General features: G+C 46.7%; 1 protein-coding gene across 1 annotated transcript; it reads left to right on the top strand.

Moving 5' to 3' along the window:
* The first annotated feature begins 3,906 nt into the window (after positions 1-3,906).
* LOC146432058 (uncharacterized) lies at positions 3,907-12,264 on the top strand. The gene is made up of 11 exons (XM_085071427.1): positions 3,907-4,238; positions 4,858-4,992; positions 5,772-5,896; positions 6,153-6,221; positions 6,407-6,520; positions 7,274-7,389; positions 7,679-7,734; positions 9,054-9,106; positions 9,840-9,967; positions 10,521-10,677; positions 11,789-12,264. Exons 1-11 carry the CDS (start codon positions 4,026-4,028, stop codon positions 11,874-11,876), a joined length of 1,254 nt encoding a protein of 417 aa, XP_084927553.1. The 5' UTR covers positions 3,907-4,025; the 3' UTR covers positions 11,877-12,264.
* Positions 12,265-13,234: the final 970 nt, after the last annotated feature.

The following is a 13,234-nucleotide window of genomic DNA, read 5'->3' as shown; positions in this document are numbered from 1 at the left end:
AAGCGCCGGGGGCGGAGCTTCCGCGGGAGGCGGAAGGGACGCGCTGCAGGCCCCGCGCAGGCGCCGAGGAGGGGCGGAGCGGGGCGGAGCGCCCTTGGCGCACGCCTGAGGGCAGGGGCGGGGCTGGGTGATCCCCGCGGCGGAGCGGCCCCGCGGCGGAGCGGCCCCGCGGCGGAGCGGCCCCGCGGCGGAGCGGCCCCGCGGCGGAGCGGCCCCGCGGCGGAGCGGCCCCGCGGCGGAGCGGCCCCGCGGCGGAGCGGCCCCGCGGCGGAGCGGCCCCTCCTACCCTGCCATAGCAGGGACACCTCCCGCAGCCTCTGGTTGCTCCAAGCCCCGTCCGACCCGGCATGGACACTTCAGGGATAGGGCAGCTGGGTCTCGCTGGGCACTCTGTGCCAGGGCTTCACTCTCACACGGGAGAATTTCCTCCTCGCATCTAACCCAAACCTCCTCTGTCAGTTTGAGGCCATTCCCTCCGCTCCTGTCACTACATGCTCTCATAGAGTCCCTTTCCATCTTTCCTGCGGACTCCCTTCAGCCACTGGAAGGTCGCAATTAGGTCACCTTGAAGTTTCTCTCTTCCAGCCTGAACAATTGCGGCTTTTCCCCACAGCAGAGCTGCTCCATCCTCTGCTCATCCTGCTGCCTGCTCTGGATTTTCTCCAGCAGCTCCACATCCCTGCCGTGCTGTTGTTCGCAGGGCTGGGCAGCTCTGCAGGTGAGCTCTGCAGGTGAGGTCTCACCTGAGCAGGGCACAGGGACAGAATCCCCCTTTTCCTGCATCCCACATTTGGGAATCAGCCCAGGTACGAGGCTTGAACATCAGCGGTTAAATTGTTTGATATGGAAATAATCCTGCGCGGCACTCATTCGGAATTTCCCGCTGTGCATTAAGAGAAATATAGAGCTTGAGAAACAGAGGCAAACCAGCAAAGCTGGCAGTGTGTGAGCTGAGGGTATTTTTAAAACACATTAAAAAGAAGCTGAAGGGTGACAACCAGAAACGATGACAACTCGGGCATCCTTCTGCATCCTTTTTTCTCGTAGCGTGACCACCATCTAGTGGGACACGAGCAGCCAGTGCACCAGGGCAGTGTGTGCTGATGGTGCAAGAAAATACACTTCTCACATGCCTGGCTTTGTCTTTTCTGTGATGAAAAGCTTGATTTTGTGTATCTTCTTCTATTTCCCAACGGCTGGTTGCACATACTGAAAGAAATCACACAATGGCAATTTCTCTGCTGTTCAAATAGAATTATGTAAATATCTAAAGACACAAAGTCGTAAGAGCTGATCTTTTACTAAAACTTCCGCCTTCTGTGTTTTCCTTAATGTAACCAATTTGTCATTTATGCACAAATGAAAATGAAATAAAGATTCTATTCTATTTATTATATTATTTGAGATTATAATATATTGAGCTAAACCCTTGAGAAAACTGCCATTCTTGTGCCTTTATCTCATGATGACTGACACACCACAATTACCCAGGAGTTACAAAAAAGTTAGATACTGTGTCATCTTTTTTTAACAGTATTGCAGACGCTTAAGACCTTGTGCAGAAGATTAAATTTAATTTAATTTAACCAGGAATTCTTACATTCAGCTTGCTTTTTCTTTGTGTTTTAGCACCGTGCATCAATCGCAGATTCTTCATTTCCCCCTGATCTTAAAAACAATTCAGTGGAGTATTTTCCACCCCTCACTTCTGCTAAACATGTGGTGCAGCTCTTATTTTAATACGCACAACACTGGTTTTGTCACGCTACAAACATTCCCAGCCATGTCAGGACTTTGGTTCTTCTGCAAGTCCCAGTGGTTTGGAACTCATTTCCACCCCAAACGACATTGCCAAGATAAATTGTTTGCCAGAGATAACTCCGAGTCCTTCAAACAAATTACCTAAGAAATTGTGGGAACAGAAGGTTGCACGAAACAAATTGTTTCCATGCTTCCTGTCCTCTGGGGAAGGAACGGAGCTTATCTGGGTCACAGATTCCTTAGGGACACACAATGCCTGCAGTGGGTTGGGGACACCCTGGCAGCTTTGGAATTCTTCACGTGTCAGAAGAACACATGTGATACTCACAGCCCATTTCTCCTCCCCTCAGAAATGCAGATACTGAAATTCAGATTTGGGTAGGGGCTCACAACAGTTTGGCTAAGGGCAGCAAAGCTCATGGGTTGCATTGTGGGGAAAAGGAAGAGTTTGGAAGAATCTGCCGTTTGTTGTAGCTCCTTCCACCTCAGGCGGACTCGAGCTGCTGAGGATTTAATTGTGTGCATTTTGTAAAGTGCCACAGGTTTGTCATTGGTGTGGATCTTTCCCCATTGACTATTGCTTTGTGTCAATAGTGTGTTTGAATTCTAGCAGAACAGAAAAGCTGTTTTTCCTAATCCATTCCCTTTGCAACCTTTCTGTGGACTGAGCCACATCTGCCATGCTGCAGGGTGATAACATTGTGACACATTTCTCTTTTTTTAGACGGTTTTCAATCCCTCCACAGCACAATCTGAAGTATGAAAACAGCCTTATTATCCCTCTGGCTCTCTGCCCACTCTAGGTGCTTAACTTTTAAGATGTGCTCCTTCAATATTAGCTGAAGCAACGGTGATTTACAGAAATTAATTTCTGAACTTCATTGTCTGAATCTCTGGTGCTTCGTGCCCTTCTCCTTTTAATTTGATGTGGCCCATGGACAGCAATAAAGCAACACAGAGCAGTTGTGCCTGGTCCCAGAAAAGGGGAACTGTGTAAAACTGAGGAACCTTTTTTAGAAGGTAAAACGAACATCTTGCACGCTAAAAGCTTTTGAAGGAATGAGAGGAACGTGATCATTGAGGTAAGATTGGATAAAGGGCAAAAAGGAGCAGCAGGGCTCAGGAGGTTATTAAAACCAAGTCATGTTCAGAGAAGAAAATCGAAAGGACCATAAGCACTGATCCATTAAACATAAACCAGGGCAGAGGTGGTTATAAAACCAAACTGAGGCACAATGGAAACAAGGCATTAAAATGTACAATAAATGCTTTTGCAAGTAACAGGGAGTCCACTGAGAAGTTTGTAGAGGTAACAGGGAGTCCCAGGAGAAAAAGAAAGCACAGGTTCTGAGAGTCTCAGCTTTCTGCAAGGTGAGATTAGCTGCACTTCAACCTCTCCTGAGAGGCTGGGTTTGCTTTAGTGCAGGGAAATGAGACTAAATGCTTACTACTTGTACAAGGAATGAAAAGATCTCTTGTGCAGCCAACCACAAGCCTTCCAAAAATATGGCTTCTGGAAATGGTACCTACAAGAGATGCTGAAGAGATGCTGAGATGCCTGCTGTGAATTGGGATTTTTGGTTCCTTGGGTGAATTAGGCTGCTGCCTGTTGGCTGGAGTGGCAGCATGTAAAGGACATACTTATGCCAAAACCCCAATAAAACAGCATTAGAAATCATAGAATCACAGAATAGTTTGAGTTGGAAATGTCATCTTAAAGGTTGTCTAGTCCAAGTCCCCCTGGCATGGGCGTACTCAACAAGGCCAGGCTGCTCAAAGCTGCACCTGAATATTTCCAGGGATGGGGCATCCAACACCTCCCTGGCAACCTGTGCCAGTTTTACCACCCTCCTCGGAAAACACTTATTTCATCCATCTAATCGTAAACACTCTCCTGCAGCGATCTACATCCAAGAGTTGGGAGCCTGGGGGAAGAGAGCCCAAAACTCATTTTTCCTGCACCGCATCACTGATCCTGGAGCCTCTCCTAGAAACTCGGCCGCGTCTTTCCGAGAGAACTGCCTGAACTTCCCTTGGAGCGCGTAGTAAATAAAACTGACAAATACAACTTCCCAGACGGAGTTGGACAAACCCCTCGCGGAAATGACTGCGATCCATCCCGGGACACGGCGGGGAGCGGCCCGAGGCGGGGTTTGGGGACGGCCGGAGCCGGGGACGGCCGGAGCCAGCTCCGCACCGCTCCGGACCCCGCACCGCACCGCGTCCCGCACCGCACCCAGCATCGCTCCGCACCCCGCTCCGCGATGCCGGCGCTGGCGGCGCTGCTGGCTCTGGTGGCCGCGGCGCTGCTGGCGCTGCTCGGGGCTCGGCGAGCGGCTGTCCCCGGCTCCTGGGCGCCGCTGAAGCGCTGGGCCCTGGGCTGCCTGCTGCTCTGCCAAGGCTCCTGCAGGCAGCGGGCGGCAGCCGGAGGCACCGCCGAGCCCCGCCGGCCGCGCCCGCTCCGCGCCGACCCGCACGTGAGTGGCCTGGGAACCCCCGAGCTGAGATCCCCTTGCTGTGCCTATCCCCTGGCATCCCTGTCTCCCCCATGCCTGGCAATCCCATGTCCCTGGTCCCCTGGCACTACATCTCCAGCATCCCCACCTTCCCCTAGTCTGGGAACTTCGATCCCCAGCATCCCCACCTTCTCCCAGTCTTGTAACTTCCACTCCCAGCATCTTCATGTTCCCCCAGTCTGGGAACTTCCATCCCCAGCATCCCCTCGTTCCCTCAGAACACATTTTCCCCTTGGATCCATACTTCCCTGGACCTACAGCATCTCCACCTCCGCCCCTCTGCATCCTCTGCATCCCCAGCACCTTCCATCCCCCTGGCAATCCCTCAGGTACTCCCCATCCCTGCATCCCGATCCCTGGCACCTCTCACTGCCCAGCCCCATTTTTCTGAGCTCTCCTGTCTTTGGGCTGAGGTTTCGCTGCTCTCTGGCTGTTCTCGGGGTGCCTGCTGTGAAACACAAAAAGCGAAAGTAACATTTGATCCTTGAGCAGAAGCCTATGGGAAACAAAGGATTCGCTGAGCTTCTCCCCTCCCTTTCCTGCCTCCAGCCGGAGCTGAAATTCATTTCCCTTTCCCCAGGCACTCGATTCCTTGTACTTCACCGGCTTTGCAGAGACCAACAGGACCTTTGTGATCGCTCGCCTTGCCAGGCGTCCCGCTGGCCTGTGTGAGATGTGGCTTTTCCTGAGGCTGGATGGGATAGGGCAGTTTGAAGTAAGTGCTGGATGTGGGATGTAGGAGCAGTGCCTAACTCCCATCTTGAGCCTCTGTCAGGATCCCAAGCCAAAATTAATGTTCTCTGCATCTTCACTCCGCTACCATCCCACCATATGACACTGGTGCTGTGTCCAAAGGTCAGAGTACTGGGAATGTCCCTTTTTCAATAGATATGACACTCATAATGTGCACAAAACAGCATATTTTCTAAAAAATATCTTGGTAAATATCCCAGGAAGAATTCGAGCATCCAGTCTTTCCAACAAGGCGCAGCACGTGGTTAATGAGTTATATTTTCTGCTTATGGTTGGTTTTTCTTCTTTTTTTTTTTCTTTTCCTTTAATGCTATAAAAAACATTTGGAATTGCCTCTTTAAAAGAGAAGGAAAGCTTTTAGGGAGTTATATGCACATCTGCTTCATTCTTGCTGAAAGGAAAGCTTAATCAGATATTATTAATCAGATATTTTGCCTGCAGGTTTGCTTTTTTTGTTAATGGCTGGTTGCATAGTAAAGAAGGAGAGAAGACATAACATAAATCCCTTTGCTCTCCACTCTCTCTATGTTCACAAATCTGTTTCACTAAGTAGCCATGACCAGAAAAAGCAGGAGAAATCCTATTTGGAGAATACAGAAAAAAAAAAAAAAAAAAAAAAAAGAGAAGATTGATGTGCATTAGTTCGGGCTTTTAGTAATATTTAGTGTAACAAGACTACTCTGTGGCATCCTCACAAATTGAGTTAAGGAAATGTTTTGCTGAAATGTTTCTTCTTTTTAGCACCCACAACATCCCAACATGATGGTGAGGGATGAATCCCAAGAGATCTGGAGTGGAGGAGGACTCACTATGGAATACTTGGAGCCCCAAATGTGCTGGAAGATAAATTTTGATGGATTGCTCAGGTATTGCAGCACTCCCTAATTCGATTTATCTGCAGGTAAAACCGAGGCTTTTTTCAGCACTATCTGGAAATATATTTAACTCACTTGAACCAAAAGCTATTTGGCAGCTAACACACTTTGATTTTTAAGGAATGAAAATATATCTGGTAGTGTACAGTATTACAGATTCTTCTGCAGTGTCTCATCCAATTCCAAACATGTAAGAAATGTTTGTTTGTTTAGGAGTGATATAAAATTATAGTGCTTTGCCTTGCAGGAAAGGACCCTACAGAGAGCAGTGGAGTGACGAGGAAGGAGAACTTGTACCAGTTAAATTCTCTTTGCAGTAAGTTTTTCATCTTCGCTTTGGGATGTACAGTGAGTCCATGATTCATTTAAAATGGCAAAAATCAGAATTTTCCAATAAAATACAAAGATTGCCACTGTCAAAGTGTACAACTTGGCCTAGTATGAGCTGAATGCTAATAATGCCTTTTTTTTTTCTCTCTTTTCTCTCTTTTTTTTTCCTAGCTGGGAGAACTTCACAGAAGTTTTTAACTTTAATGCTGACAGTAACCCCAGCACTTTTGCACGTGCTTTAGCCCAGGAGCCATGGACCATCGAGCTCTTCCAGAGGGTCAAAAAGTGAGAGACAAGATTAATGTCTTCTGGGGTTAATAAGAATTTTTTTCCTACAGATCTTTTCGAGGTCTCTTGTGTGTTATAGCTGATTTTTGGAGCTGGGTTTAATTTGAGGTGCTCTAAGAAAGGACATGGCTCCTGTTTTCAGTGCCACACTACACCTGCAGGATCCAGATGGGATCTTCCTGATATGTGGGTGAACAGACCTAAAACCTTCAGCAGCAGGAATATTTCTTAATCTGTCTTTTCTCATTGATTTAGGCAAATCATTTTCATTGATTTTGCTTCCAAAAGTCCAGATATAACTAAGAAAATGATCAAATCTAATCCTGTGATAGAGGAGCTGAAGAGGGTGGTTTAGGTACCACACAAGCTTTGGAGAGCTGAAAATATGAGAATCAAGAACATGCTGCATAAATAGAAGCAGAAATTATGTAAATCAACAATGTGTGGTCTTTGGTGATACCTGCTGAGTTCTAAGCAGCAACTGTTTGGCAGCCCAGCAGTTCTTCAAACACAGTTTTTATAGTCTGTCAGAGTGAGAATTTGCTGTTGTTTCATTCTCAGGTGTCTCATTATGGAACAGTAACTGGGGAATGCAGAAGTGATTGCTGATGTGTAAAATCAGGGATAGCCATGGTGCAGATGTTCTGAAATCTCCTTCATTTTGGGATATAAATCTCTCAGATTGGCATTGAGGCTTCTTGAGGAGACCTGGAAATCTTACCTGTGCTGATCCTCTTCTTTTTTTTCCAGACAGAGGAAGCAGCATTCCCGACACGAGCAGTGGGGCCAAGCTGTTGGAGAAATTGAAATAGAAAATCATGGGAAAACGGAACTTTCCCTCAAAGGCGTTCGGAGTCACTCCTATGGTAACAGCCCCAGAAAGAATTCCCTCCCTTGGGAATTCCTGCACTGGCAGGGCAGTGAGACTAAGGATTATCTGTTAAAATAACCAGGTTCAAATAACTGATGAGGTTCATGAAGCTGAGACACTTCAGAGGAAACCCCATCACTATTCTGGGGACATCCATTGCTTACCATGTTATCATTTAATGGCTATTCCTTTTTCCAAAGTTATTGTCAAGCCAGGTACTGTTAGTTCAACTTTCCCAGGAATGGTGAACTTTAGGTTGGGAGATTTTGCTCTTTTTTTTGCAGGTATCCGGAACTGGGCTGAGATTTACCGTTATGTCATGATTTTGGCACGCTTTGAGGTGAGTACTAACATGGCAATGTGCTACTTAACCAGCAAATTTTTCTCAGCTTTTCTGGCATATTGAAGTATCCAGAAACAAGGAGCTGGGAGCATCCATGGTGTACAATCAGAAGTGCTCACTGGTGGCACCTTTAGCCCAGATCAGTGCTGGGAGCAGCTCTCAAAAGCAGAGCTGTGTGTGTAAAAACTGAGATTTTGCTGCACTGATTGAAGCAAAAGTGGTTTTGATGACTTGAAACTGGCTGTTTTGTCTTTTTAGAGAAAAATTAGGCAGCTTTACAGGAAAGTTTCTCAACTGCTGCAAGTACCCAGCATTCAGTGGAATTGCTGCAGTGCTGATTCACATCAATGGGAAGCCTGAGGTGTTTGAAGCACCCTAAGCCTTCGTGACAGCATTTAGAAATATTTCTGGCTGTGCTGAGCAATCATTCCCTGCTCTGCCGTGTGCAGGAGAGGCTCTGCTGTGGCTGCTGGGAGCACACAGCCCAGGGACATGCTGAGGGCTCACCCTGCCAGCTGCCAGCCAAGCCCAGCAGATGCTCCTGAGAAGGCATTTCCTCTGCCAAGCCAGGCGGAAATCAAAGCTCTGTTGTAGGCAGCATTACAGGAGTTTAGGCTGAATTCAGAATAAAAGTTCCTTTCCCAAATATTTGGGGTCAGCACAAAAGCACAACTTGGAAAATCCCACTTCTGTGCAAACCTGTTCTTCGTAGTTATTCAGGACTCAAAGTGGCTGTGGCTGTTCTGCTCCTAATTAAAAGCCATCTGACTTTGTTAAGAAGTTTATTGAAGTTTTAAGGATGCAGGTTGAAGCTCTTACCCTGAGTGTCTGTCCATTTATAGCATCACAGAGGGGGTTGAAATTTGCCTCAGAGCAGCCCAAGTGGAGCATGAAGAGTCCAGATTCAAGGATGGAAGAGAAATTAATAAAACAAGAACATTCCAGTTCCTTCTTAATATTTTTCCCTTATGCTGCTCCCAGATATAGACTAATATCAGTTGGAAGAGAAGTCTGGTCAAAGTTCTTCAGTTTTGTTCTTCTTTGCAGGCATTGATTCCCTCCTGTGTCCTCTTGCTGTGAACTTTCTATTGTCCCCATTGCCCTTAAATTGTCCTGAATGTGTTTGGTTGATATTCCTGGACTTGTTTGCAGCCAGATTTCCCTGGAAGATGCAGTGAGAGGCTTTGAAAGGATAAAACCATAGCACATTGCAAAACCTGAGTTACATCCAGTGTTTTCTTGGTCCAGCCACTGAAGGACCCTGAAAAAAATGATTCTTCATGACTTGGGCTGCTTTTCCTTCCTCTCTCTTGCAGGATGGGACTGCAGCACATCTAACAGTTATTAACATGCCAGCCACCACAACCCAGTAAGTGACCAAAGAAGTTTATGGTTGCCAAAAACACTCCTGGCAAAGGCTGGAAAAGCTGCTCTGCAGGACACCTGTGTGCACATTCTTGCTTTGAACCTGTCCAGCCCAATTTCCATCCACGCCCTCTTGCTCCCTATCCATCTGCAGTTAGTCACAAGGGCAGCTTTTACCTCCCATTGCTTCCTTTCCCTTCACTGGCTGAGGGCTGAAGCAGCTGCCTGTGTGAGTGTTTGGATGATTTCCAGGTACAAATTGGGCATTTCCAGCTGTTTAAGGTGTTCAGCTGTAGTGAGGCACTGCACAGAGAGCCCTGCCTTGCTGATTGGTATTCTCTGCATGCAGAGGATTAAACACCAATGGCCCCAAGGCTGCTCCAAGCCCTGTCCAGCCTGGCCTTGGACACTTCCAGGGATCCAGGGGCAGCCACAGCTTCTCTGGGCACCCTGTGCCAGAGCCTACCCACCCTGACAGCCTACAATTCCTTCCCAATATCCCATCCAGCCCTGCCCTCTAGCAGTGGGAAGCCATTCCCTGTGTCCTGTCCCTCCATGCCTTGTCCCCAGTCCCTCTCCAGCTCTCTTGGAGTCCCTTTAGGCACTGGAAAGGTCTCTAAGCTCTCCCCAGAACCTTCTCTTCTCCAGATTGAACAATCCCCATTCTCTTGGCTGTTGTGCTGGTGTTTCTGAGTTTTGGTTGAACTTTACACCTGCTCCACTCCTCTCCCCTCCAGCCTCTCTGTAGGTTATGTGTTTTTTCCTGATGGGAGGAAGGCTGGCATTGAGTGGTCCAATGCCTCCCTGGCTGAGATGGCTGAGGATGGAGTTATCCAGGAGGAGTACAGAGTCAGTTTTACTGCTGGTAAGCTCAACACAATCCAGTTTATTTTTTGGGATGCATTTCCTTTAGTGGAGGAAAGACTATTCAGTGAGATTCCATGTGATCCCAGGGGATGCAGCAACTTACACCCTGAGAAATTTACTTGGAATCATAAAATCATGGCATGGTTTGGGTTGGAAGGGACTTAAAGTTCATCTGCTTCCACCACCCCTTCCCTGCTTCAATTAAATCACAGGTGTGGTGTGTCCTGGGTGACATGTGTCCACTGCAGCATCAGGGCCTCAGCTTCCAGAGGGAGAGTTCCAGATTCTGTTTGTGGTGGCTGTGGTTTATGTTAATCCACATAAAATAGGTGATTTCCATTTTTTTGGGGTGTCCAAACATCTGTCATGAGGTGGGTTCAGCTGGAAATACGGCTGAGCAGTTTACTTGATTTACAAAGCAGACAGGGGATCTATCACCCTTCAGAAAAGCATAAAAAAAACCCATACAAAAATAATAAACAGGGGAATTTTTGGAGATAAAATACTACTGAGATTTGGTGACATTGTTCCCTTTTTTACTCTTCTCCAAGGTGGCAAGAAGTTTGATATTTCTGCAGCTCTGGATAAGCAGAGCTGCCCCGTGGTGTACAATGGCCTGACAGGGAGTGGAGTTTTCCATGAGTGCATTGCAGATTTCCAGCTCAATGGGTTAACACCAGGCTGGGGCCTGGTTGAGTTTTATTACAGGTAAAATAATGAATTTTATTACAGGTAAAATATTGAATTTTATTACAGGTAAAAAAATGAATTTTATTACAGGTTAAAAAAGAAGAGGTAAAGAACTCCCACCCTCATATATTGATTTATGTGCTACAACTCCATAGATATTTAAAGCATAAATCTTTTTACCTGATTAAAGAAATGTTGTTCATTTAGTGCTTTTAATGTGTTTATTAAGTTGACAAACGCTGTGTATATTATTTGAAAAGGAATGATTGCACAAGCACTTCGTGGATGCAGCAAATTTGTTTGTTACATAGGTTTATGTGGGTTTTTATATAGGTTTTTATATAAGTTTATGAGTTGGAGGATGGTCCATTCTGGAGACTCTCATATAGAAGTTGAGAGTCCTCTGCCCCAAACAGAGGCTGTTCACAGGGTGAATCTTGCTCACTCAGGGATTTGTGTGGGCAGGATTTATTTGAACAGATAAATGTTGAGAAAATCCACCCAGGAATGGCTTTGTTAGGGGCAAAATTATATCCATAAAGAATGCATTTCTCTTCTCAGTGAAGTGCTGTTCCTCCTGCCACATGACTGTCACACTCTTTCACTGGAGCCTTTCCCAGATGGAGCCTTTGCTCCCATGAAAGAAAAAGGCAAATTTTCTTGTTTACATTCAGTTTGCTTTTTCAAATAAACACTAATCCTTGGCTGTCAGAGGAAATGCCAGAGATGACTTCCAGGAGATTGGGAGCTCAGCTCCTTCTGAAAACCAGACCTATTTTTAAAGCACATAAAAAAGTGCCAAATGCCTGCTGGTCAAACTGTAACCTGCAGCTGCTGCCAGGTACCTGTGCTGCCTCCCCTCTCTGGCTGTCCCAACCTGCCTGGTGGAGGAAATGACCCAGAGAGCCTCAGATAAAACCCAAAAAAAGCACATTTTGCAGGTCCAGACAGTCCTGGCCATGTCTGGATCCGCCCAGGGAGGCTTCATTTGGCAGTGCTGACACAATTCCTGTTGGCTCCATCTCATATCTGCTTCCAAATCAACCCCAAGGTGGAAAAGAAAGGTTGAGGGTGTTGTTCTTCCTCCTTGCCACGAGACACCAGCTCAGCATTGCTGCTCTTCCCACAGGGATGAGGCTGCCCAGCCAGTTCTGGATCTGCAGCTCGGCTCCAAAACAGAAGGACCTGGCCCTGCCACCCATGGATCTCCTCCATGAGCATTTACAGCCTTGGCCCAGCAATGCTAGCAAGCAGCAGCTTTCCAAAAAAATATCATTCCCTGCAAAACGCTCTGGTTTGAGTGTGGAACTCGTCACAGGATGCTGGGGAGGTCGAGGGTTTAAAAGGATTTGGAGCGAAATGAGATATATTTTTATTAGTGCAGCTTTCAGTGGTTGCTAAGCAGGGTGGTCTGGAGGCAATTGGAAGGAAGTCTGATTGCAGGAGGGATCACTCCATGCTCTGTCCTTTGGTGTTTTTCCTAAATTGCCAGCTGCTCCCCACCGTGACGACCAGGACCTCAGGCTCTGTGGATCTCTGACCCAATTTAGCAGCTCCTCTCTTCTTTCAGATTTGTTTTTGAAATAAAAGCTGTGTCTTTCTGAACTCTCTGGTTGTTCTAGTCATTAAAATGTGGGAAAAACCTGTTACAGGAGGCTGCACAGATTGGATGGTTTTGTCTATGGCTGGATAAAACATGAAGTGGAAGGAGCAGGAGAAAGCTCATCTAAATGAGGTGTCCTCTAGGAATAGCGTTAATGGCCAGTGAAATAAGTGGTACAAACACGTTTTTCCTTTGTCTGAAGGAAAGTCAGGGTCTGGTAATCCAATTTAGAAAGGGATCTGAATTCCTCATCATTCCCTTGTGGGTGCCATTACTAATCACAGCATCCACAACAGTCACTGGCCTAAGGTGCCCTACAGTGCAGTCCCTACCTAAATGCATTTTGACAGTAAATACTGAAAATTAAACATACTTCAAATATGTAAAAAAAAAAAAAAAGATAGCAGGGTGGAAGGTCTGGAGAGGAGAAATTAAGGAAAGGTGTCTTATAATTAAAATAGTACCAGCATTCCATCTCAGAAAATAGGGAAGTCTGGGTGCATATCTTTGTGGTTTTATAATCCCTGCTTAGGTTAACACTGGAGAAGGCTTTAACAGAATTTAAAGACGAGTTTTTCTTTTCTGAGGCAGTTCTCACACTTATTACTAAAAAACAGCTTTCTCTGCAGAATGGGTGCATGAATATCGAATTATTCCACCTGTATATATGACATGCACATCCCAACTTGGGATGCATCACTGAGCGAGGCTGGAGTGCTGCTGGCTGATTTTATCAGCTCTGTCCTGCAGCTGGGAGAGATTCCCATTCCCATTCCCATTCCCATGCCCATTCCCAAATTCCTAACCTCATCCCTGTTCCACACCTATGCCCTTGAGCTGCACCCCAACAGGCGCAGGTGCTGCACCCCTCCTTCCACCCCAAACCTGGATGTGCCAAACTGCATTTCCTCTGGGAGAAGCGTTGATTCAGAGCTTTGGATTTTGCCTGGACTTCTCCAAACACTTCTCCAG

The sequence above is a fragment of the Lichenostomus cassidix genome, chromosome 11, assembly GCF_008360975.1.
Source record: "Lichenostomus cassidix isolate B80296 chromosome 11, HeHo_3.0, whole genome shotgun sequence".
NCBI classification, from domain to species: Eukaryota; Metazoa; Chordata; class Aves; order Passeriformes; family Meliphagidae; genus Lichenostomus; species Lichenostomus cassidix.
Note: the sequence above shows the minus strand (reverse complement) of the source record. Positions and strands in the feature narration are given on the sequence as shown.

Bases quoted from the DNA above. Each gene is read 5' to 3' on its own strand.
- LOC146432058 (XM_085071427.1), top strand. From the start codon at position 4,026: ATGCCGGCGCTGGCGGCGCTGCTGGCTCTGGTGGCCGCGGCGCTGCTG. The intron at 4,239-4,857 runs GTGAGTGGCCTG...CCCTTTCCCCAG, and splicing joins CGCTCCGCGCCGACCCGCAC to GCACTCGATTCCTTGTACTT. The intron at 10,678-11,788 runs GTAAAATAATGA...CTCTTCCCACAG, and splicing joins CTGGTTGAGTTTTATTACAG to GGATGAGGCTGCCCAGCCAG.